The sequence below is a fragment of the Phyllostomus discolor genome, chromosome 3, assembly GCF_004126475.2.
Source record: "Phyllostomus discolor isolate MPI-MPIP mPhyDis1 chromosome 3, mPhyDis1.pri.v3, whole genome shotgun sequence".
Taxonomy (NCBI): domain Eukaryota; kingdom Metazoa; phylum Chordata; class Mammalia; order Chiroptera; family Phyllostomidae; genus Phyllostomus; species Phyllostomus discolor.
Genome location: NC_040905.2, coordinates 204,878,837 through 204,906,285, shown reverse-complemented (window position 1 = coordinate 204,906,285; position 27,449 = coordinate 204,878,837). Strand labels below are relative to the sequence as shown.

Below are 27,449 nucleotides of genomic sequence, written 5' to 3'. Positions count from 1 at the left end.
TGCTTTACGCACCACCTCTTCTATTTATTTTCTAGTGGCAAAAGACAACATGGTCATAATCATGCTAATAATCATACTCACCTCCCATCTCTCCTGTCCACCTTCTCTGGGCAAAGCACCTCATTAGTTTCTGATTTATTCTTCCTGTGTTTCTTTTTCTCAAATGGGCAGACATAGTATATTTTATTTCCCCTTAATTTTTACCAGAAGTTCAGTAGTATCAGTACCCTTTTGCACATTGCTTGTTTCCATTTAACAATATATGCAGATGTTTCTCCATATTGATTCATAGATATCTTTGCTTTTATTTTTTCACAGTTGCAGATTACTCAATTTCACTGATGCTCTGTAGAGTTTCCTGTAGGGTTCCTAAATTGAGATATTGGTGATGAGTCTCCTAAATGCCACTGAACTGTTTATCTTAGAACGCTAAAGTGGATAATGTGGTGTTTTGTATATTAAACATTACTTAAAAATTTAAAAAAAGGTAACAAGTAATCTTTGCATGCAGCACAGGAAAAATTATAAAATAGTATTAATATATGACTAATAAGTTAGTAGAGGGGTAATGGAATATCAAAATACATATAATTAATCAAAAGGGAGGAACACACCAGTATCAGATCATGACAGTAAATCAATGTGTCATCATAATACAGTATAAAAATATATAAGCTAAACCTAACATATCTCAGTGGAGAAAAAAAATTCATAGTTAAAATTGTTCAACAGGTTTTGCAAAAGACTTTGCGGATACCTTGTAAGAGATGATGAACAAGTGAAAAATATTATTTAGGAATAAAAACTTATAAACAATCCAAGTAGCATATGTGACCTTGTTCACATATTAACTTTTTTAACCCCGTTAACAAACATTCTAAGGCCTGCTTTACATCTCTGTTCCTCAGGCTGTAGATGAAGGGGTTCAGCATGGGGGTAACTACTGTATACATGACCGAAGCAGTTATGTTTTTGGAATCCCATGACGAGGACAAAAAGTAAACAACAGCAAGTGTCCCATAGAATAAACACACCACAAAGAGATGGGAGCCACAGGTAGAGAAGGCTTTCAAGAGACTCTTAGTGGAGGGAGCCTTCATGATGATGGCCGCTATACGGATATATGAGCCCAAAACAATACCCAAAGGGCAAGAATATAACCATTCCTCCCTTCAGTGAGGATGACCAGATCATTGAGGGAGATGTCTGAGCAGCTGAGCTTCAGGAGCACAGTGAGGTCACAGAAGAAGTGGGTGATAACATTGTCAGCGCAAAAGGAGAGGTGCACTATCAGGATGGTGTGCAAGAGGGCACTGCCAAAGGAGATGATCCAGGAGGCAGCTACCAGCACTAAACACAACGAGTCCCTCACGATGGTGGTGTAGTGTAGAGGGTGACAGATGGCCACATACCTGTCATATGCCATCATGGCAAGAAGGAAATTGTCAAGAGTAACAAAATCATGAAAAAATACAACTGAGCTATGCATCCCACATAGGAAATGGATTGTTGCCGTGTATGCATGTCATGAGCATCTTAGGGACAGTGACAGATGACAGAGAAATGTCAGAGAGGCCAAGTGGCTGAGGAAGAAGTACATGGGCGTGTGCAGGCGGGGATCCAGCCTGATGAGCATGGATGATGAGCAGGTTGCCCAGCACCGTGGTCAGGTACATGCCAGGAACAGGGTGAAGAACACACCCTGGTGCTCTGGCCTGATGGGGCAGCCCCAGGAGGAGGAACTCGGACACACTGCTCTGGTTCTCAGGCCTCATGCTGCTCTTCCGTCTGCTGGAGAAGAAGGAAGGTTTGAGACTCTCCGAATCCTGAAAAGACAACCAGGATCATCACATCTCATACCTGTAATTTTCTGGGAAAATCATGAAATTTTAACTATACCCTTATTAATTTTTTGTACTAGTAAATGTGTGCATCTCTACTGTAATGCAGTCTGGTCCAGGAAAAGAATGGACCCAAAAAGCAGCCAACAAGACCCATAAGTAGGAGGCGTTAAACTGTTTCATTCAGCATTACTTATTGAATACAGATCTGTGTTGGAACCTCTACTAAGGACTTAGATGCCACAGTGAAAAGAAAAGCAAGGTCCCCATTTCTGGGAGTTTAGATCTTGATGAGCATGGAGAGGATAATTTGTACACAGGTTCCAGGGAATACACTAATTCGCTGCAGTAGAAATGGAAGATGAGCCCTGAAAACTGGGATCAGTTGTGTCTGCCTTAAGTAAACATGAGACTCCAGTGCTGAGGAGAAGTTTGAAAAATGTGACTCTCTGCCTGTGAACCTGTGAAGTCCCACTTAACCCACAGCTGTAACCTCAGGGACACTGCTAGAAATTTGTGGCCATTTAAAGCCATTTGATGCCACAATAGTCTCAAACCAGAAAAGTCCACAAACTGTCTTTCATAAGAGTGCTGAACAGTTTGGTGAACATCTGAGTGCTGGACTGAGGACTTCACCTGTGCTCCCTAACTATATCCACTCATCAGACTTATGTTCCCAGATTTCACAACCACTTCACAGCTGCACTAAGATTTTGTGGTCTTTGACCTATTGCAGCTTTTAAGAAACAGAAACAGAAATGACAGAAACTCTGTAGGCACAGAGCTAGTACACTGGTGGGCAGAATGGTACACACACATGTGTATCTGTGTGTATATGATATGCAATTGTATAATATATAATGACATGTATGTGTTACCATTTCTATACCTCACAGTTACCAAGTACTGGCTGCTTCATGGGGTCGGCTAATACATGTGTGTAATCAGCGCCATGCTCTAAACCATTTCACAGAAACTTCCCGTTTTGTTGATTGGGGAGCCAGGCATGATATGTTGTTTTAGAGCTGTAGGACTCCAATTTGTCCAAAATTTTCTTAGTCTGTTTACTAATTTTGTTCTCACATTTATACACTCTCCAAGTGACAAAAATTCTCCAATATGTACAAATTTTCATACAATAAACAATTCTTGAAAGCCTCTTTAAGATGTACAAGGAAGTGTAATTCTTATCCATCTTATAGATGTAACCGTAGGCCAGGATTTAAATAACTTCCAAGGTCACCACTATTTGAAGGTCATTCTGCCCAATAACTTCTCAGAGAGGATGCCTGGAATTCATTTTACCTGGGATATTTAGTAAAACTAAAGAGTTGCAACATTCTGAGTGACTCAGTCACACTCAGGTACATGAATATGGCAGCAGGTCCATTTCCAGAAACAGGATGTTTTTTTGAGTTTGGCTCTGTCAACTAATGGTGCCCCAGGATGAGGACACTTAAAGAAAAATTGAGGTTGTTGATGCAGATTACACACACACACAGTGCTGATTTGTGAATATTACTTACCTGGTACCAAGTTCCCACCCTAAGGGGAGGAGAGCTCATAACATACACACTCATATATACAAGTCATCAGAAACACAAAGGAGACATACAACCAGACATTGATGGACCACTCACCTGCAAACACACTCATAATGCACATCAACACACCTGACTCATGACACACCCAGTAAACAGCTCACCATATATACACTAACACTATACACATGTCACCAAAAACACCCAAGGCCGCAAAAAAAACTTCCCAAGAAACACACAAACACCACATATGCACCCCCAGCCACACACTCACCATAACAGGCAGCACACACCCTCAATCCTATTACAAACGAGGGCATGCTTCTTCTTCTGACCCATCCCCGTCCTGGGGGAAGGCCATCAGCTTGGGGCAGATTAGCCTATTCAGTCACAGGGTCACTGATTAAACTACCACAACATGGTAGGCACATGGTAAGCAACAATGCCATGCACATGGTCACACAACAGGCCACTGTACAGAGCAAACCACACAATACACCTTCCTGCTCTCACATACCAGTGAGTCACCCACAGACACAGCTCACACATGCACCATCACATGCTGCTGAGCAGAGGTGTCACCCTTCCCTGACCTGACCTTAGCTCCTCTGTGGTTACGCATCTTCTTGCCTAGCACCAGCACCAACAATGTCACCTCCGAAACCCAGCTGTGATGCTAGTACTTAGGGTCGCAGACATGAATCAGGAGTCCCTAATCACAGGCAAGAGGCCAATAACTTGGTGTACATGTGCTAAAGCAGGCCAGGTCAGGTCTAACTCAGGAAGAGTCAGGCTGTCAGTCAGATGCATGTGCACTCATGTGTGCACACACATGCAACTGTCAAACAGAATGTGCACAAGCATACACAGTACCTGAAGGCTCACAGAGACACACAGTCATGAACTGAGAGTCTCATCCATGAATCCACCATCACACAGGCAGATCTGTCCATCAGTGCAGACATCCAGCCTCTCTGACCTGTGCTCTTTATCTTTGGTGAGTTCAGACACCCCCTGCTCCAGACTGTTGCCCAGCTCTTCAGGTTTCCCTCAGGAGTCCTAACATCAACACAAACAGAAGAAACATCTGGGGCCTTGGCACTTGGTACAGACTTTCATTTTGTTTAAACAGCTTCAGAGAAATCCCTTAAAACATAACCCTTACAAATGAGATTCTGGCACCCAGTCCCCAAGCTTGTGGCTAATTTCTGCCTGCCCTTTGGGGAGCTGGGTGTCCAAGAGCCAGAGGGGCTGGAGCCCTAGGAGACAGTGACCCTGATTCCAGTGATGCCTGGAGTCCTTTCTTCTTGGGCATGTGCCAGCTGGGACAAAGGATTTTTCAACTTTTCATTTGGAAATGATTTTAAACATACTGAAATGTTATAAAAATGATGTCAAGAATTCCTGGAAAGGCCCTACCCTGATTTCCCAATGTTTAATGTTTTACTATGTTTACCTTCTGAGTGCATGCATGTATTAATGTAAGTATGTTTCAGACTTAGCTTTTCAGCAGGTATGCCACAATGCATATGGTTAGAAGACATAGGATATTAATTTTTGCATGTACTAGTGTTTGAATCCTTGATCAATTGACTATGGTGGTATCTGGCAGGTTGTCTTCTAAACTGACTATTGTTTAAAGTTAATATTTTCACCTGGTTATTATTAATAGGTATCATTTGAGTAGATATTTTGATGATATATAAACATAACATTTTCCTCATTAACATTTCACCCACTATATTTAACATTCATTGATGATTCTTTGTTTACCTTTTTAAAAAATCATATTCTTTGACTATGCTGTTACAGTTGTCCCAAATTTTCCCAATCTTGCTCCCTCACCCAGCTCCCCCCACTCCCTCAGGCTATCCCCACTGGGTTGTTCACACACATGGGTCATACATATAAATTCTTTGGCTGCTCCATTTCCCTTACTTTACATCCCCATGGTTATTCTGCAACTACCTGTTTGTATTTAACTCTCTCACCTCTTCACCCATTTCCCCATACTCCCCTCCCATCTGGCAAACATCAGCACCCTCTCCATATCCATTATTTTATGTCTGCTGTTTATGTTTGCCTAGTCTGTTTTTCAGATTCAATTGTTGATAGATATGTGTTTATTGGCATTTTATTGTTCATAGTTTTTCTCTTCTTTTTTTTTAAATAAGTCCTTCCAACATTTCATATAGTAATGCCTTATAGATGAAGAACTCCCTTAGTTCTTTCTGTCTGGGAAGTTCTTTCTCTGCCCTTGGATTTTAAATGGTAGCCTGGCTGGGTAGAGCAATCTTGGTTGTAGGCCCTGCTTTTTTTGAGTTTGAATATTTCTGGCCAATCCCTTCTAGCCTGCAAAGTTTCTTTTGAGAAATGAGTTGATAGTCTTATGGGAACTCCTTTGTAGGTGACTACCTTTTCTCTTGCTGCTTTTAAGAGTCTCTCTTTATATTTAACCTTTGGCATTTTAATGATGATTCGTCTTAGAGTGGGCCTCTTTGCATACATCTTGTCTGGGACTCTCTCTGCTTCTTGGACTGGCAAATCTATTTCCTTCACCAAATAACGAAAGTTTTTTCATTATTTTTTCCAAATAGATTTTCAATTCTAGGTTTTTCACTTCTCCTTCTGGCACCCCACGTGTGAATTCTGGAATATTTGAGGTTGCTACAGAGGCTCTTCATAGTATCCTTGGTTCATTTTCTTATTTCTTTTTCCTCTTCTTGGTTTTTATTTCCTTAAGTTCTTATCTCTTATTTGATTCTCGGCTTCGTTCACTCTGCTGTTGTTTCCATTTAAATTTTTCTGTATTTTAATTCGTGTATCTTTACACGATCTTTTTTATCCTGTTGAAGTCCTCACTAAGTTCCTTGAGCAGCCTTATAACCAGTATTTGACACACTGCATCTGATAGAGTGCTTGTCTCCATTTTGTTTAGTTCTTTTTCTCTAGTCTTATTCTGTTCTTTGAATTGGGCCTTGTCTTTGTCTCCTCATTTTTTTCAGTCTCCCTGTGTTTGTTTCTGTGTATTAGGTAGAGCTGCTATGACTCCCTATCTTAGTAGAGTAGCCTAATATTGTAGGTGTTCTGTGGGGACCAGTAGCACAGCTTCCCATGTCACCCAAGCTGGGTACTCAAGGTGTGCACTTTGTGTGAGTTGAGTATACTCTCTTCTTGTAATTGAGCCTCGGTTTCTGCTGGCAGGTTAATGGGAATGCTTTATGCAGGCCAGTCACCTGCAAGGATTGGCTGTGACCACTTACCACCATACTCCACCCTCTGTGGAGGATCAGCTGTGCAGCAGCCAAGAGATGGTGCTCTGACATGGTCTGTAGCTGTCCACTGGATGCACAGGCTCTGAGATTTCTGATGTGGTGCAGGGCAAGGTTAGGCACCTCCTGTGTTCTGCCTGAAGCTACCCTGCATGAGCTATCAAGCAATTTGTGTTGACTGCTACCTGTGCTGGGCGGGGAGGTTCCCAGGCAAAGTCAAGCTCTGAATCAAGGCTGGCTGCTGCTAGTGCCAGACCTGGGGCCACTTAGCAAGAGGTATGGGGGTGGTGCCTCACTGAGGCTGACTGTTGCTTGTTAGAGATGATTAGAAAGTTGTGAAGCATGAGCCAAGACCAGCCATTCATACTGAAAGGCCACTGTTAAGATCCTGGGTGGGCGCATAAGATTGGTGAGAGAGAGTCTCAGGGGCTGTGTAGGGCAGGACAAACAGTGTAAGGAGGTTGATGGAGTCTCAGATATGGCACCCACATGTGAGCTCTGTGGCTTTGGGGAGGGAGGACTCAGAAAAGGGACAGTGGCCTCTGCCTGCCTTTTTTTCCTCTAAGAAAACTATTCCCCAGCTCTTCCCCTTGAAGAGCAGACACTTCAGTTTCTCCCCGTATGCCACTGGTGCCACTCAAACTGCTAGCCCTGTGCTGGAGCCCAGAGGGAGTGAGCCTAAATCTGTACATGTTTTCTTAAGAGGAAGTGCTTGGGACTCTAGAAGTTTCTTCCCTCAAATCAATCTGCACTGATTTTTGCAGACAGAAGTTATGGAGACTTGTCTTCCTGGCCCTGGAACTCTGGGCTGGGGGCTGTTGTGGGGAAGGGACTCCTTGCTCCCAAGATATTCCTCTCTATATTTTATTCAATAGATGTTGTTATTGGACCTGCCTGTTCCACAACTCATCCCCTTATACCAGTGTGGATAGACATGGTTTCTTTAATTCCACAGATGTCTGACTTCACTCAACTCAATTCCTGACAGTTCTGAGTGATGGGTTTTGTCTAGTTTAGTTGTAATTTGATGTGGTTCGGCAAGGAGGAGAGCTGTGATTACCTAGGCCACCAGCTTGATCTCATTGATGATTCTTATATGACAAGATTATCACAAATGTGATGACCAGATCATAATTTTTCAAATACTATGTTTTTTCCTATGTTTATTAATTGTGTGCTCTTATAAGAAGGAAGTTTCCCTTATTCCCTACTCATTTGTTTTCTGTTTCTTTATATCATTATGGACTCATGGATTTTCACTTAATATTCTCTGAGTTATAATCCAGTACTATTGTTATTCATTTTGAATCTCTAGGTTTATTTATTGTTTAGAAGGATTCTAAATAATATCAGAGAAGTCAACTAGGCAATATATATAAAAGGAATACAAGAAGTAAAACCTCAAAACCAAGCACTAAAGGATGTTTACCCATGGGAGTGCGTCAGGAGTAGGGCAGAATGAATGAGACATGGGAATATATATATATATTCATATATATATATATATGAATATATATATATATATATATATAAAATGAAAGTTTCCACCGATTTATAATTTTTAAAACACCTGAGCTTGAACCGATATCTCCAATTCTAGTTAACACCCGAGAGTACTTTGCAGCTTCTGCTTTCTTTGCACAGTACCTTTCCCAGGAGAGCGAGGGGTCACTCCCTTCTCCTCAGTGTTTACTTGTTTGCTGAAAATTTGGCTACATGGGAAGTAGTTCAGAACCTTGAACTCATGCCACTGTTAATGACACACTAACTACAGCTTAAGACTTTGTTTCCAGTGTTTTCTTTTTATTGTGAAGGTATATAGACAACATTCTGGGTTCAATAATTATGAGGGTACTTACAGTATTTCCCTCTTTGGTCTGATTATGGTATTTATTTAAGATAGAGCTAGGTTCATTTCTCTTCTTGATCCTATTTTGCTTTATGCACCACCTCTTCTATTTATTTTCTAGTGGCAAAAGACAACATGGTCATAACCAGGCTGATAATCATACTCACCTCCCATCTCTTCTGTCCACCTTCTCTGGGCAAACAACCTCATTAGTTTCTGATTTATTATTCCTTTGTTTCTTTTTGCTCAAATGTGCAGACATATGTATATTTTATTTCCCCTTAATTTTTACCAGAAGTTCAGTAGTATCAGTACCCTTTTGCACATTGCTTGTTTCCATTTAACAATATATGCAGATATTTCTCCATAATGATTCATAGATGTCTTTGCTTTTATTTTTTGACAGTTGCCAAATAATGTCATTGATGCTCTTTAGAGTTTCCTGTAGGGGTCCTAAATTTGAGATACTGGTGATGAGTCTCCTAAATGCCACCAAATTATGTATCATAGAAGGCTAAAGTGGTCAATGTGGTGTTTTGTATATTACACATTACTTAAAAATTAAAGAGGCAGTAAGAAGTAATCTCTTCATACAGCCCAGAAAAGAATTACAAAATAGTGATAATGTATGATTAATAAGTTAGTAGAGGGGTTATGGAATACCAAAATATATGTAATTAAACAAAAGTGAGGAACACACCAGTTGCAGATCATGACAGTAAATCAGTGTGTCTTTATAAAACAGTATGAAAGTACATAAGCAAAAACTGACATATCTCAGTGGAGAAAAAGACAAATTCATACTAAAATTGTGCAACATGGTTTGCAAAAGATTTCTCAGATACCTTATAAGAGATGATGAACAAGTGAAACATATTATTTAGGAATAAAGAATTATAAATAACTTAAGTATCAAACATGACCTGAGTGATATATTAACTTTTTTAATCCTATAGACAAATATTCTAAGGCCTGCTTTACATCTCTGTTCCTCAGGCTATAGATGAAGGGGTTCAGCATGGGGGTAACTACCATATACATGACCGAAGCAATTACATCTTTGGAATACCATGATGAGGACAAAAAGTAAACACCTACAATTGTCCCGTAGAATAAACACACTGCAAAGAGATGGGAGCCACAGGTAGAGAAGGCTTTCAAGAGTCTCTTAGTGGAGGGAGCCCTCAGGATGATGGTGCCTATACAGATATATGAGCCCAAAATAATAGCCAAAGGCAAGAATAAAACCATTCCTCCCTCAGTGAGAAGGACCAGCTCATTGAGGGTGATGTCTGAACAGCTAAGCTTCAGGAGCACAGTGAGGTCGCAGAAGAAGTGGGTGATGACATTGTTGGCACAGAAGGAGAGTCGGACCAATAGGACAGTGTGCAACAGTGCATGGGCACATGAAGTAATCCATGAGGCAGCCACCAGCAGCACACACAACTCCTTCCTCATGATGGTGTTATAGTGCAGAGGGTGACAGATGGCCACATACCTGTCATATGCCATCATAGCAAGAAGCATATTTTCAAGACAACCAAAAAGTATGAAAAAATACAACTGAGACATGCAAGCCACATAGGGAATGGATCGTTGCCTTGTATGCATGTCCATTAGCATCTTAGGGACAGTGACAGATGACAGAGAAAAGTCAGAGAAGGCCAAGTGGCTGAGGAAGAAGTACATGGGCGTGTGCAGGCGGGGGTCCAGCCTGATGAGCAGGATGATGAGCAGGTTGCCTAGCACCGTGGTCAGGTACATGCCCAGGAACAGGGTGAAAAACACACCCTGGTGCTCTGGCAGGATGGGCAGCCCCAGGAGGAGGAACTCGGACACGCTGCTCTGGTTCCCAGGCCTCATGCTGCTCTTCTGTCTGCTGGGGACAAAGGAGGTTTGAGACTCTCCGAATCCTGAAAAGACAACCAGGATCATCACATCTCATACTGTAATTTTCTGGGAAAATCATGAAATTTTAACTATACCCTTATTAATTTTTTGTACTAGTAAATGTGTGCATCTCTACTGTAATGCAGTCTGGTTCCAGGAAAACAATGGACCCAAAAAGCAGCCAACAAGACCCCAATAAGTAGGAGGCGTTAACTGTTTCATTCAGCCATTACTTATTGAATACAGAATCTGTGTTGGAACCTCTACTAAGGACTTAGATGCCACAGTGAACAGGAAAAGCAAGGTCCCCATTTCTGGGAGTTTAGATCTTGATGAGCATGGAGAGATAATTTGTACACCGGTTCAGGGAATACATAATTCGCTGCAGCAAAATTGGAAGATGAGCCCTGAAAACTGGGATCACTTGTGTCTGCCTTAAGTAAACATGAGACTCCAGTGCTGAGGAGAAGTTTGAAAAATGTGGCACTCTGCCTGTGAACCTGTGAAGTCCCATTAACCCACAACTGTAACCTCAGGGACATTCTAGAAATTTGTTGCCATTTAAAGCCACTTGATGCCACAATAGCTCCAGAACCAGAGAAGTCCACAAACTGTCTTTCATAACAGTGCTGAACGGTTCGGTGAACATCTGAGTGCTGGACTGAGGACTTCACCTGTGCTCCCTAACTATATCCACTCATCAGACTTATGTTCCCAGATTTTACAGCCACTTCACAGCTGCACTAACATATTGTGGTCTTTGACCTATTGCAGCTTTTAAGAACAGAAACAGAAATGATGCAAACTCTGTAGGCACCGAGCTGTACACTGGTGGGGAGAATGGTACACAGACATGTGTATCTGTGTGTATATGATATGCAATGTATAATATATAAATGACATATATGTGTAACCATTTTCTATACCTCACAGTTACCATGGCTGCTTCATGGGGTTCAGTCTAATACATGTGTGTAATCAGAACCCATGCTCTAAAAGTTCTCACACAGAAACTTCCCATTTGTTGGTTAGGGGAGCCAAGCATGATATGTTGTTTTAGAACTGTAAGGACTCCAATTTGTCCAAAATTTCCTTAGTCTGCTTACTAATTTTGTCCTTCACATTTATGTATGCTCCAAGTGAGAAAAATTCTCCAATACATACAAATTTTCATACAATAAACAATTCCTGAAAGACTCTCTAAGATTCACAAGGAAGTGTAATTCTTTCTACTTTATAGATGTAAACCAAGGCCAAAGATTTAAATAACTTTCCATGGTCACCATGATATGAAGGTCATTCTGCCCAATAAATTCTCACAGCAGGATGCCTGGAATTCCTTTTGCCTGTTCAGTAAAACTAAAGAGTTGCAACATTTGAGCAACTCAGTCACACTCAGGTACATGAATATGACAGCAGGTCCATTTCCAGAAACAGGACGTTTTTTGGAGTTTCATTCTCTCAACTAATGGTGCCCCAGAATGAGGACACTTAAAGAAAAATCTAGGTCATTGATGCAGATCATACACACCCAGAATATTACTGACCTGGTACCAAGTTCCCACCCTAACGGAAGGAGAGCTCATAACATACACACACATGCATACAAATCCTAAGAAACACACAAAGGAGACATACAACCAGACATTCATGGACCAGTTACCTGCAAACACACTCGAAATGCCCATCAACACACCTGACTCATGACACACCCAGTAAACAGCTCACCACATATACACTAACACTACACACATGTCACCAAAAACACACAGGCCGCAAACAAAACAATCTCCCAAGAAACACACAAACAGCACATGCACCCCCTGCCACACAGTCACCACAACAGGCAGCACACACCCTCCTATCCTATTACAAATGAGGGCATGCTTCTGCCCCTTCTGACCCATTCCCTTCCTGAGGGAAAGCCATCAGTTTGGGGCAGGTTAGCTTATTCAATCACAGGGTCACTCATTAAATCACCACAGCATGGTATGCACATGGTAAGCCACAATGCCATGCACATGGTCACACAACAGGCCAATGTACAGAGCAAACCAAACAATACACCCTGCTGCTCTAATATACCAGTGTTTCACCCACAGACACAGCTCACATGTGCTCATCACATGCTGCTGAGCAGAGGTGTGACCCTTCTCTGACCTCACCTTGGCTCCTCTCAGGTCAGGCATCTTCTTGTCCAGCACCAGAGCCAACAATGTCACCTCTGATACTCAGCTGTGATGCCAGTACTTAGGGTCACAGGCATGAATCAGGAGTCCCTAATCACAGGCAAGAGGCTGATAACTTGGTGTACATGGGCTAAAACAGGGCCAGCATAGGTCTAACTCAGGAAGACTCAGGCTGTCAGTCAGATGCGTGTGCACTCGTGTGCACACAGATGCAACTATCAAACAGAATGTGCACAAGCATACACAGTACTTGAAGGCTCACAGAGACACACAGTCATGAACTGAGACTCTCATCCATGAATCCACCATCACACAGGCAGATCTGTCCATCAGTGCAGACATCCAGCCTCTCTGACCTGTGCTCTTTATCTTTGGTGAGTTCAGACACCTCTGCTCCAGACTGTTGCCCAGCTCCTCAGGTTTCCCTCAGGAGTCCTAACATCAACACAAACAGAAGAAACATCTGGGCCCTTAGCACTTCTACAAACTTTCATTTTGTTTAAACAGCTCCAGAGAAAATGACTTAAAAGATAACCCTTACTAATGAGAGACTGGCACCCAGTCCCCAAGCTTCTGGCTAATTTCTGCCTGCCCTTTGGGGAGCTCGGTGTCCAAGAGCCAAAAGGACTAGAGTCCTAGGGGACAGTGTGCCTGATTCCAGTGATGCCTGGACTCCTTTCTTCTTGGGCATGTGCCAGCTGGGACAAAGGATTTTTCAACTTTTCATTTGGAAATGATTTTAAAGACACTGAAACGTTATAAAAATGATGTCAAGAATTCCTGGAAAGGCCCTACCATGATTCCCCAATGTTTAATGTTTAGTATGTTTACCTTCTGTGTGCATGCATGTATTAACATAAGTATGTTACAGGCTTAGGTTTCCAGCAGGTATGCCACAAAGCATGTTATTAGAAGACATGATATTAATTTTTCCATTTACTAGTATTTGAATCCTTGATCAATTGACTATGGTGGTATCTGGCAGGTTGTCTTCTAAAGTGAGTATTGTTTTAAAGTTAATATTTTCACCTGGTTACTAATAAGTATCATTTGAGTAGATATTCTGATGATATATAAACATAACATTTTCCTTATTAACATTTCAGCCACTATATTTAACATCCATTGGTGATTCTTTGTTTACTTTGCTTCTTTAAAAAATTATATTCTTTGATTATGCTCTTACAGTTGTCCCAATTTTTCCCAATTTTGCCCCCTTACCCAGTACCACCCACTTTCTCAGGCAGTCCCCACTCTGTTATTCACACCCATGGGTCATGCATATAAATTTATTGGCTGCTTTATTTCCCTTACTTTACATCCCCATGGCTATTCTGCAACTACCCGTTTGTACTTAACTCTCTCATCTGTTCACCCATTTCCCCATACTCCCCTCCCATCTGGCAAACATGAGCACACTCTCCATAACCACTATTTTATGTCTGCTGTTTATGTTTGCCTAGTCTGTTTTTCAGATTCAGTTGTTGATAGATATGTGTTTATTGGCATTTTATTGTTCATAATTTTTCTCTTCTTTTTCTAAAGAAATCCTTTCAACATTTCATATAATAATGGCTTATAGATGAAGAGCTCCTTTAGTTTTTTTCTGTCTGGGAAGTTCTTTATCTGCCCTTTGATTCCAAATAATAGCCTTGCTGGGTAGAGCAATCTTGGTTGTAGGTTCCTGCTTTTATAGACTTTGAATATATCTGTCCAATCCCTTCTAGCCTGCTAAGTGTCTTTTGAGAAATCAGTTGATAGGCTTATGGGACCTCCTTTGTAGGTAACTACCAGCATTTCTCTTGCTGCTTTTAAGATTTTCCGTTTATGTTTAACCTTTGGCATTTTCTTCTTATTTTATTTTATTTTAGATATTATTTATTTTTAGTGAGATGGAAGGGGGGAAGAAAGAGAGCGAGAGCAACATCAATGTATGGTTGCCTCTCACGTGCCCCCACTGGGGACCTGGCCCACAACCCGTACAATTATCCTGACTGGGAATCGAACCATGGACCCCTTGTTTCTCAGCCTGTGCTCAAACCACTGGCCTGCAGCAGCCAGGGTTAACCTTTAGCATTTTAATGATGATGTGTCTTACAGTGGGCCTCTTTGTGTCCATCTTGTTTGGGACCCTCTGTGCTCCTTGGACTGGCAGGTCTATTTCCTTCACCAAATAAGAAAAGTTCTTTTTCATTACTTTTTTCAAATACATTGTCAGTTCCTAGCTTTTCTCTTCTCCTTCTGGCACCCCACATGTGAATGTTGGAACATTTGAGGTTCCTACAGAGGCCTCTTAAAGTAGCCTTGGTCTATCTTTTTTTCTTTTTCTTCTTGTGTTTTTTTTTCCTTAAGTTCGAAATCACCGATTTGATTCTGAGCTTCGTCCATGCTGCAGTTGTTTCCCTTTAAATTGTTATTTATTTTAATTCATGTATCTTTCTTTCTGACTGGATCTCCTTTCTTCTGTTGAAGTCCTCACTGAGTTTCTTGAGCAGCCTTCTAAGCAGTATTTTGAACTCTGCATCTGATAGAGTGCTTATCTCCATTTTGTTTAGTTCTCTTTCTGGAGTTTTATTCTGCTCTTTCATTTGGGCCTTGTTTCTTTGTCTCCTCATTTTGTCAGCCTCCCTGTGTTTGCTTCTGTGTGTTAGGTCGAGCTGCTATGACTCCCTTTCTTAGCAGAGTGGCCTCTGGTTCTAGGTGTCCTGTAGGGACCCGTAGCACAGCTTTGTCTGTTACCTAAGCTAGGACTCAAGGTGTGTGCTTTTTGTGGGCTGAGTACACTGTCTTGTTGTACTTGAGCCTTGGTTTCTGCTAGCAAGTTAATGGGAATGCTTTATGCAGGCCAGTCAGCTGCAAGTATTGGCTGTGACCACATACCACCATCTTCCACCCTCTGTGGAGGATCAGCTGTGCAGGAGCCAGGAGATGGTGCTCTGACATGGTCTGTAGCTGTCCACTGGATGCACAGGCTCTGAGGTTTCTGATGTGGTGCAGTGCAAGGTTAGCCACCTCCTGTGTTCTGCCTGAAGCTACCCTACATGAGCTATCAAGCAATTTGAGATGACTGCTACCTGTGCTGGGCTTGGAGGTTCACAAGCAAAGCCAAGCTCTGAATCAAGGCTGGTTGCTGCTAGTGCCAGGCCTGGGGCCACTTAGCAAGAGGTATGGGGGATGGTGGCTCACTGAGGCTGGCTGTTGCTTTTGAGATGATAAGGAAGTTGTGAAGCATGAGCCAAGACGAGCCATTCATATGGAAAGGCCACTGTTAACATCTTGGTTGGGTCCATAAGTGGATGAAACAGAGTCTCAGGGGCTGTGTAGGGCAGGGCAAACAGTGTAAGGCAGGTTGATGGAGTCTCAGATATGGCACCCACATGTGAGCTCTGTGGCTTTGTGGAGGGAGGATCCAGAAAAAGGACAGTGGCCTCTGCCTGCCTTTTTATCTGGAAGAAGACTGTTTCCCAGCTCTCACATTGATGCCAGACACTTCAGTTTCTCCCAGTGTGCCACTGGTGCCTCTCAAACTGCTAGCCCTGTGCTGGAGCCCTGAGGGAGTGAGACTGAATGTGTATGTGTTTTCTTTAAGAGGACGTGCTTGGGAGACTAGAAGTTTCTTCCCTCAACTCAATCTCCACTGATTTTTGCAGACAGAAGGATGGAGACTTATCTTCCTGGCCCTGGAACTCTGGGCTGGGGGCTGTTTTGTGGCTGGAACTCCTCACTCCTGAGATATTCCTCTCAAATTTTTATCCACCAAATGTAGATGTGGGAGCAGCCTGTTCCACATCTCCACCCTTTATACTAGATAGATGTGCTTTCTTAATTCCATAATTGTCAGACTTCCACTCAGCTGAACTCCTAACAGGTCTGAGTGATGGGTGTTGTGTAGTTTAGTTGTAATTTGATATGGTTAGGCAAGAAGGAGAGCTGTGTTTACCTATGCCACCAGCTTGACCTCATTAGTTATTCTTCTATGACAAAATTATCACAAATGTGATGACCAGATGGTAATTTTTCAAATTCTGTCTTTTCTCTTATGTTTATTAATTGTGTTCTCTTATAAGAAGGAAGTTACCCTTATTCCCCACTCATTTGTTTTCTATTTGTTTATATCATTATAGGCTCATGGATTTATACTTATTCTCTGAGATAATCTGAGATAATATTCTATGATAATCCATTACTATTATTATTCATTTTGAGTCTCTAGGTATGTTTATCTTTTACAAGGATCCTAAATAATATCAGAGTAATCAACTAGGGAATATATATAAAAGGAACACAAGAAGTAAAAACTCAAAAACAAGGACTAAAGGAATTTACCCATGGGGGTGGGGTGGTCGGGAATGGGACAGAAAGAATGAGTGATCAGAATATAAAGATAAATAAATAAGTAAAGAAAGAACGAAAGAAAGAAAGAAAGATAAATATATACATATGAACATAAGTTTCCATCTATTTATATTTTTTAAACCCATGAGCTTCAACTGATATTTTCAATTCTAGTTAACACCTGAGACTCTTTTTGCAGCTTCTCCTTTTTTATGTGAATAGTACCTTTCCCATGAGGGCAAGGAGTCACTCCCTTCTCCTCAGTGTTTACTTGTTTGCTGAATCTTTGCGTACATGGGAAGTAGTTCAGAATCTTGAACTCACACCACTGTTAATGACACATTAACTACAGCTTAATATTTTGAATCCTTTTTTTATTGTGAGAGTATATAGACAAAATTCTGTGTTCAAGAATTACTGGGGTACTTACATTATTTCCCTCTTTAGTCTAATTATGGTATTTATTTAAGATAGAGTTAGGTTCATTTGTCTTCTTGATTCTATTTTGCTTTACGCACCACCTCTTCTATTTATTTTCTAGTGGCAAAAGACAACATGGTCATAATCATGCTAATAATCATACTCACCTCCCATCTCTCCTGTCCACCTTCTCTGGGCAAAGCACCTCATTAGTTTCTGATTTATTCTTCCTGTGTTTCTTTTTGCTCAAATGGGCAGACATATGTGTATTTTATTTCTCCTTAATTTTTACAAAACGTTCAGTACTGTAAGTGCCCCTTTGCACATTGCTTGTTTCCATTTAACAATATATGCAGATGTTTCTCCATATTGATTCATAGATATCTTTGCTTTTATTTTTTGACAGTTGCAAATTTCTCAGTTTCATTGATGCTCTTTAGAGTTTCTTGTAGGGGTCCTTAATTGAGACATTGGTGATGAGTCTCCTAAATGCCACTGAATTGCATATCTTAGAAGGCTAAAGTGGTCAATGTTGTGTTTTGTATATTAAACATTACTTAAAAATTAAAAAGAAAGTAAGAAGTAATCTCTGCATACAGCACAGAAAAGAATTACAAAATAGTAATAATGTATGATTAATAAATTAGTAGAGGTGTAATGGAATATTGAAATGTATATGAATATCAAAAGGGACAAAAACAAGAGAGAAAAATGTGAAGCAGGTATATCACATAGTTTTAGGGAAAATATAAATTCAAATACATTATGATTCCTTTAGATGTCAATAGAGAAATACCTCCAAAAATAACAATTGTTGCTGCACATGAAAAGAACAAAATCCAACTTTATTTACACCACTGACAAAAGGACACCTCACTGACAATTTGGACACAGTAAAGTCTAAAGTGATGCAGAAAAAAATGCCATGCAAAACCTAACATGAGAAAACCTGCACCTTTACTAGATATACTATAGTAGTACCTATACCTATATCTATATATGCATCTATATCTATACATATAAAGTATCAATATTAATATGAGAAGTAAATGAACAATGATTTCAGGCCCCATTTCTAGAAATATCTGTATCCAAATCTGTATCTATCTATCTATCTCTATCTGTATGTGTATGTATGTGTATAGGTATAAAATATCAACATTATTATGAGAAGTAGATGAAGTATTAATGCAGGACCCAACCCATTGTTAGAAATATGGGCTCATTTTAAACAAACTAGTGTGCTTTAAATGTATTTTTAGAAAGCCTGTCTCTCTCTGGTTGAAAATTTTGCTTTGTAGCACATGTGAATTTTCATAGTATAATTATTCTGATCATGGCCGATTGCAGTCAGCCAGAATGACGTCATTGAATGTGAGTTGGGAAGATGTGTACATAATGAACCTGAAGCTGACAAAAGCCAGCATAACAGATTCAGTTCAAAAAAGAAAGTTAAGTTCACTAGTAGCAGATCATGGCACTAAATCAGGTGTCCTCATAATACATAATAAAAATACATAAGGAAAACCTGACATATCTAGTGGAGAAAAAGACAAATTCATAGTTAAAATTGTACAACAGGTTTTGCAAAAGATTTTGCAGATACCTTATAAGAGATGATGAACAAGTGAAAAATATTACATAGGAATCAAGAATTATAAACAATCCAAGTAGCAAATGTGACCTCATTGACCTATGAACTTCTTCAACCCTGCTAACAAACATTCTAAGGCCTGCTTTATATCTCTGTTCCTCAGGCTGTAGATGAAGGGGTTCAGCATGGGGGTAACTACTGTATACATGACCGAAGCAATTATGTCTTTGGAATACCATGATGAGGACAAAAGGTAAACACCTACAATTGTCCCATAGAATAAAGACACCACAAGGAGATGGGAGCCGCAGGTAGAAAAAGCTTTCAACACACTCTTAGTAGAGGGAGCCTTCAGGATGATGGTCCCTATACGGATATATGAGCCTAAAATGATAGCCAAAGGCAAAAGTAAAATCATTCCTCCCTCAATAAAGATAACCAGCTCATTGAGGGAGATGTCTGAGCAGCTGAGCTTCAGGAGCACACTGAGGTCGCAGAAGAAGTGGGTGATGACATTGTTGGCACAGATGGACAGTCGGACCAAGAGGACAGTGTGCAACAGTGCATGGGCACATGAAGTAATCCATGAGGCAGTCACCAGCAGCACACACAACTCCTCCCTTATGATGGTGGTGTAGTGTAGAGGGTGACAGATGGCCACATACCTGTCATATGCCATCACTGCCAGAAGAAGATTATCAACACAACTAAAACATATATAAAAATACAACTGAGAAATACACCCTGGGTAGGAAATGAAGAAGTGATGAGTCTGCATGTTCATCAGCATCTTAGGGACACTGACAGATGAGAAAGAGACATCAGTGAGGGCCAGGTGGCTGAGGAAGAAGTACATGGGCATGTGCAGGTGGGAGTCCAGCCTGATGAGCAGGATGATGAGCAGGTTGCCCAGCACCGTGGTCAGGTACATGCCCAGGAACAGGGCAAAGAACACACCCTGGTGCTCTGGCAGGATGGGCAGCCCCAGGAGAACAAACTCGGACACACTGCTGTGGTTCTCAGGCTTCATGCTGCTCTTTTGTCTGCTGGGGACAAAGGAGGTTTGTGAATCTCAGTATCCTAGAAAGACAAGCAGGACCATCACATCTCATACTGTAATTTAATGGGAAAGTCATTAATTTTTTTCCCTTATTTTTTATTGTTTACACCATTACAGTTCCCATCTTTTTCCCTTTCCTGCATCCACCTACCACAGTCCCCCACTCCCTAAAGCCATCACCACAGAATGGGTCATGCATGTATATTCTTTGGCTAATGACTTCACCTCCCATGTGCCATTGACCTACAGCTGTAAACTCAGGCCACTCCAGAAATGGGTGACTGTTTAAAGCCCTTTGATGCCAGAATATCTCTGAAGCCACAACAGTCCACAAACTCCTCCATAGTAATGCTGGCCATCCTGGGGCCATAAACACTGAGCTGTATATTAAGTCAGGGGCTTTGTCTGCCTTTTATACTCCAACATCAGCCTTACATTCCCAGACTAAAACATCTTCACAACTACAGTAAGAATGACTATCCTTTCTCTTATATTAGCTGCTAACAAATAGAAACATAAAAATGATGTAAATCTTATGTGCATATATAAACAGTATGTATTGCCATTTTCTATAGGTTAAAAAATATCAAATACTTTTAATAGCCAATAATGGAATAACTTCTTATGGTGACAAGTAGTTATTTACATGTTGAATCACAATGTTGTACACACCTGAAACTAATATTGTATTGTATGTCATTTATAATTAGAATAAAGTTAAAGGGAAAAATTATCAAATATGCAAGTCAGTCTACTACATCTGCATGATCAGAGCCTGTGCTCTTAACTACCACCCATGGACACCTCTCCCATCCTTGGTAACACCCTGAGTTACTATAGGATTGCAAGCAGTTCAATTGTTTCTTAAATCTCTACCAAGATATTCTCCTCCATTTATATTGATCTGCTTTCCAATTGAGAAAAGACCATTACATTCATTATCATTTATTCAGAAATGCATATGTATTGCACACCCAGCCACACACACTGTACAGCAAGCAGCATACACCCTCCTATTAATAATGAGGGCATGCTTCTGCCCTTTCTGACTCATGCACTTCCTGGGGGAAGGCCATCAGCATGGGGCAGTTAAGCCTGTTCAGTCACAGGCACACTGATTAAACCACCTCCAACATCCCATGCACATGGTCACACAACATGGTAACACAGAGAGAAACCCAAACAGTACACCTTCCTGCTCTCACACACCAGTGTGTCACCCACAGACACAGCTCACATGTACACCAGCACATGCTACTGAGCAGAGTGTGAACCCTCTCTGACCTGACCTTGGCTCCTCTGAGGTCAGTTGTCTTCTTGTCCAGCACCAGAGCCAACAATGTCACCTCTGATGCTCAGCTGTGATGCAAGTACTTACAATCACAGGCATGAATCAGGAGTCCCTAATCACACACCAGGAGGCTGATACAGGGGTGTCCAACCTTTTGGCATCTCTGGGCCACACTGGAAGAAGAAGAGTTGTCTTGGGCCACACATTAAATACATTGTAACACATAATCACAAAAAAAATCTCACAATGTCTTAAGTAAATTTATGATTTTGTGTTGGGCCATTTCATAGCCATCCTGAGCCACATGTTGTCCATAGGCCACAGGTTGAACACCCTTGGTATATGCACTGAAACAGCCCAGGTGAGATAACTGAGGAAAGAGTCAGGCTGTGAGTCAGATACACAGCACAAGCACACACATGAAACTACCAAATGACATGTACACAAAGATGCATATATGATACACAGAGACAGAGAGTATCACACAGAAGCCCACCTGTCCACAGGCAGATCCATAGTCAAGTGCACATTCACAGCTAGCTCCTCTGACTTGAGCTCATCCTTGGTGATCTCAGACCCTTCTGCTCCGGACTGTGGCCTGACTCCTCAGCTTCTCTTTAGGAGACTCAGACAAAAAGAAGAAATCTGTGTGGCCTCAGTGCTTCTGCAGGTGTTTATGTGGCTTCACCCACTCCAGAGCAATGAGCAAAAAGGTAGCGTTTTAATTACTGATATGAGGACTGAAACAAAGTCCCCAAGCTTCTGGGTCAGGGAGGAGCCACCACAGGCTAATTGGCCCACTTCTGACTGCCCTTTGGGGAACTGTGTGTCCAGGACCAGAGGGGACTGAAGTTCCAGGGAACAGTGTCCCTGATGCCAGTGATGCCTTTCTTCTTGGACATGGATCCAGCTGGGACAAAGGATTTTTAAAAAGAGATTGTAATAGTGGCTTGTTTAGAAAGGTGTTGGTCAGTTTGAGGGGAACTGTTATGGTGTGGTGAGGGCTAGCAACAGTGGGGAACAGGTGTAAGGGGAGGGGGTGGTCATCAGAACCTGGTGAGACATGTAGGTTTAAGAGAGGACCCCTACACAGGAACTGTGGATGGCCACTGTCACCCCATGGTCCAGCAAGGAGAACAGACTAAATGCCCCAACCTTTCTCCTTCTGCCTTTGATCTTTTGATTGTGTTTTCCATTGGCCTGTCCCAAAGGGCCAGGGAGCCCACTTGATGCAGCCCATAAAGGTCCGACTCCTGAGACAAAACAGGGTGGAGGAAGCTGGAGAATTGCAGCTGGAGAACCTGGGGCAATTGCAAGTATCTAGCATACATTCCTATAGATAATACGAGGTCTGTCCAGAAAAAACACAGCCATTGTTAATATAACGAGAACAGTATGTGTGACATTGATGTAACTGGGAGCCAAGATGAGTGGACTGCAATGCATGTGCATGAACAATGATGATTTCACTGTACTAGTCAGTGGGGACAGTACACACTGTTGAATGGGCATGTATACTGTGTGGCTTTCACTTTCAAAATGACTGAGCGAGTAGAGCAATGAATGTGCATCACATTTTGCGTTAGGCTTGAACATTCTCCACAGAAACTATTTGGATGATTCAGAAGGCCACAGCTATGGGCTACTGGTGAGTGGCACCTTCATCAGGACAATAGAGCCGCTCATGCATTATGTCTCATGGAGAGTGTTTTGGTGAAACACCAAATCACCCAGGTGACTCAGCCCCCCTATAGCCCAGATTTGGTGCCCTGTGACTTCTAGATTTTCCTAAAACTAAAATCATCTTTGAAAGGGAAGGGATTTCAGACCTTTGATAAGATTCAGGAAAATATGACAGGGCAGCAGATAGTGATTGGGAGAACTGTGTGAGGCTCCAAGGTGCCTACTTTGAAGGGGACTGAGGTGTCATTGTCCTATGTACAATATTTCTTGTATCTTGTGTGTTCTTCAATAAATGTCTTTATTTTTCATATTAGCTGGTTGGACACCTTCTTGACAGACCTCATATATTATTATGAATTCACAATTCTCATTTAATTTCTGAGTCATAACCCATTACAGTTGTTATTCTTTTTGAATATATTATTTCAGATTCATTTAATATTTATGAGTTGAAGGGCCCAGCAAATTATAGAACTAATGGTGAAATGAAAAATAGGGGAAAAGTATTTTCACTCTCTAGGGAAGAACATAGGTGTTTCGGAGGTGAATGCTATATTGAGGATTCTGATTCATGGTATCTGGCTTGAGTGTCCATCCCCTTAGCCACCACAGTGTACCATCTTCAACTCAGCCCATTAGCATTTTCTCTTGGGCTTCTGGATGCTGCTTCATTCTGACCTCTTTAAGGAGAAAAATTTCTGGTCACTCATATGCTTGCACAAAAGAGATACTTATTTCTGTGGTTTTAGTGTAATCTGTTCCCTTTTCGGTCAAAAGTGTATCTCTGCATAAACAAAAATATACCTGGCAAGTAAATTAAAAAGTAATCCTATTTGCAATAGCATCAAAAACAATGAAATACTTAGGAATAAATTTAGCAAAGAGGTGAAAGACTTGTATACTGAAAACTATAAGACTTTGAGGAAGAAATCAAAGAAGACACAACTAAATGAAAATATATCCAATGCTCATGGATTGGAAGAGCTAATATTGTAAAGTATCCATGCTACTCATACTGATCTACAGATTCAATGCTATTCCCATCAACATCCCAATGATAGTTTTTATAGACATAGGAAAACCATTCCTGAAATGTATATGGAACATAAATGTCCCACAACAGCAAAAACAATCTAAAAAAAATAACAATGCTGGAGGCATCACACTTTTGTATTTCAAACTATACTACAATGCTATAGTGATCAAAACAGTATGTTCCTGGCACAGAAATGGACACATAGGTCAATGGCAGAGATTAGAAGGCCCATGCATATGTGGTTGACTAATATTTGATGATGGAGTCAAGAATACTCAATGGAGGAAAGACAGTCTCTTCAAAAAATGGTGCTGCTGTTACAGAATAACAAGGGGGCGGGGGACAAGGGCAATGTACTATTACCCAAAAGGAATCCCCAGGTTCATTATGTCCACCACCTATAGGAAAGATGTCTCTCAATGACAGAGATTCATGAAAAGGAAAGGAAATGTTTATTTAATGCTATACAAACTTAAAGTAGTGACCTAATGTCTTCATCAAAATCCCAAAGTCCCTTAAAACACCCACAAACACGCACAGTCCTTCCTTCCTCCTTTGCCCATTCTGGGGTACCATATCTCAGGAAAAGAAATAGAAGTCCTTGGCTCAGGCAGAACCCAGCTCTTCCCAGTAATCCATCTTGGCTGGGAGACCTCCCTTGGTTCCTGGCAGCCTCAGCTGTGTCACCAGGATCTCTGCTAAAGCCGGGTGGTGGTTCGCCCTACTAATGCTGCAGAGGTCCCCACTCTGGGAAAGGCACGAGGTTCTCTCTCCACTGCTCCAGCAGAGTGGTCCTCTCTCCCAGGGCCACAGGAGTCCCCACTCAGCCAAAACTGTGTGGTTCTCTCCTGCAATGGCTGCCATGTCGGGGTTTTAAATTCCCGAGCCAACCTTCCTCTGCAGCCCCATTTCTGACTCCTCCCGCACTCGGCCACACTTGCCATCAATCTCACATCCTTTCCAGCTTTACTGGGCTGCCATTGTGGGTCTTGGCAGGTGTGTCCCCATGTCATGGAGCCAGTCTTCTCTGAGCTCCCATGCAGGTGCTTTAACTCGGGGACCCTGCCCCCCAGTCACATCTTGAGTGGGAGTCCCTTTCCATTCCCCTGGCCCAGAGAAAGGCCACAGCTATTTAGCATACCTAAGTGACCAGCCAAAGGCTATAGGTATATTAAATGACCATGCCATGGATTGGCTGCAAAGCTGTTGCTGTGCAAAACAGCCCTGCATGTTCTTGCTCCATGTGTCCCTTCCCCCAACTCACACCTGTGGGGGAAGGGGTGAAGACATCTTACATGTCTTTCTAATATTTCCTGGACACCTTGAGTTCTGGACCCCATTTCAAATGCCTATTTGGGGTTCCCCCTCTGGGCTGCACCCTGTAACACTGAGTTGGTTGGATCAGTTGGTTAGAGCATTGTCCCGTAACAAAAAGGAGTTCAGTCCCACGTGAGGGCACATACTTAGGTTGCAGGTTCAGTCCTGGGTTAGGGTGCATAAGAGAGACAACCAATCAATGTTTCTCTCTCACACTGATGTTTCTCTTCCTCTTTCTTTCCCTTCCTCTCTCTCTCTCAAATCAATAAACATACTAAAAATTTTTTAAATGTGCTGGGAAAACTGGATGTTCACATGCAAAAGAATGAGACTGGGCTCCATCTTATACCACTCATGAAAATGAACTTGAAATGAATTGAAGACTTGAATGTAAAACCTGAAAGCATAAAACTCCTAGAAGAAAACACAGGATAAAAGCTTCTTGACAATGATTTTATGGATATTATACCCAAAACACAAGAAACAAAAGCAAAACAACAACAAGTGGGTCTACATAAAACTAAAAAGCTCCTGTTGCACAGCAAAACATTGATCCACGAAATGAAAAGGCAACCTGCAGAATGGGGGAACATATTTGCAAACCACATATTTGATAAGGGGTTGATATCCAAAATATATGAAGAATTAATATATCTTAACACCACCACCCCCAAACAATCCAATTAAAAACAGGCAGAGGACCTGAACATACATTTTTCCAAAGAAGGTATTCAAGTGGCCAACAGGTACACAAAAATAAGTTCAACATCACTAGTCATCAGGATATTGCAAATCAAAACCAGCATGAGATATCACTTCATGCCTGTCAGAATGATTACCATCAAAAACACATGTGATAACAAGTATTGGTGAGGATGTGCAGAAATGGAACCCTTGTGCACTGTTGGTGAGGATGTAAACTGGTATAGCATCTATGAAAAAACAGTATGGAAGTTCCTCAAAAAATTAAAAATAGAACTACCTATGATCCAGTGATCCCACTTCTGGGTATTTATCCAAAGGAAGTGAAATCACTATCTTGAAGATATATCTGCACCCGTATGTTCATTGCACCTTTACTTAAATAGCCAAGACATGTGAACAACCTAAGTGTTCATCAATGGGTGAATGCATAGAGAAAATGTGACATATATACAGATCTATTTATTTATCACTCATCTTTTTCAGCCATGAAAAAAAAAGGAAATTTGCAACATCCTGTCTTTTGGAACAACATAGATGGACCTTGAGGGCATTATGCTAAGTGTCATAAGTCAGACAGAGAAGACAAATACTATATAATTTCATTTATATGTGGAATCTTAACAAAAAAACAGAACAATCTATTCATAGGAACAGAGAATAGATTGGTGGTTGCCAAGAGAAAGGAGGGGGTGATGGGAGAACTGGGTGAAGGCAATCAAAGAGCATGAACTTATAGGTATAGAACGAATAAGTTCTCATTGTAATTTATAGCTTGGTGCCTATGGTTAATTATGAGACTGTACTGTATATTGGAAAGTTGCTCTCATTGCTATGAGACTAGACTTTAAAAGCTCTCACCACAACAATAAGTTGTAACGTGTGAGGTGATCTGTTAACCAACATTTTGTGGTAACCATTTCGCAATATATACATATATCAAATCATTGCATTGCACACCTTAAACTTACACAATGTTATATGTGAATTCTATCTCAATAGAGTTGGAAATAAATAAATATTTGTTGAATGAATGAACGAGTGCATGGAAAGAAGGAAGGCCACATGAATGGTAGGTACAAGAGGCAGGGCTCAGATCCAAGGCTTTCTGTCTCTGTAGCCCTTGCTCTTCACATGTAGATTAACAGTTAAAAATTGAACTCGAGGCTAAGGAAAAGGACACACATGTATTGTGTGAGAGAGTGGTTTGCACAGAGGACAACTGAAGAGTGTGTTTTTATTTCCTGTAAGATTGTTGTGGATGACATTCACCAGAATACATGATATTCTCTATATGAAAGTCGAAAGAAAATCTCTCTGGGTTCAGGGCCAGGAATAGTTGTTATCCTCATTTTTCTGTTGCAGAAACTGAGGCTCATGGAGATTAAGTAACTTGTTAAAAGCAACCAAGTGGCAAGGCCAGCATGCT

The 27,449-nt window shown here is 41.2% G+C and overlaps 1 protein-coding gene and 1 pseudogene across 1 annotated transcript; both read right to left on the bottom strand.

Annotated features, from left to right (window-relative positions):
* Positions 1 to 724: 724 nt before the first annotated feature.
* Positions 725 to 10,559, bottom strand: LOC114512808 (annotated as a pseudogene).
* Positions 10,560 to 18,817: 8,258 nt separating this feature from the next.
* LOC114512879 (olfactory receptor 1J4-like) lies at positions 18,818 to 19,961 on the bottom strand. Its single transcript, XM_028532023.2, has one exon. The coding sequence runs from the start codon at positions 19,959 to 19,961 to the stop codon at positions 19,023 to 19,025; it is 939 nt and encodes a 312-aa protein (XP_028387824.1). The 3' UTR covers positions 18,818 to 19,022.
* Positions 19,962 to 27,449: the final 7,488 nt, after the last annotated feature.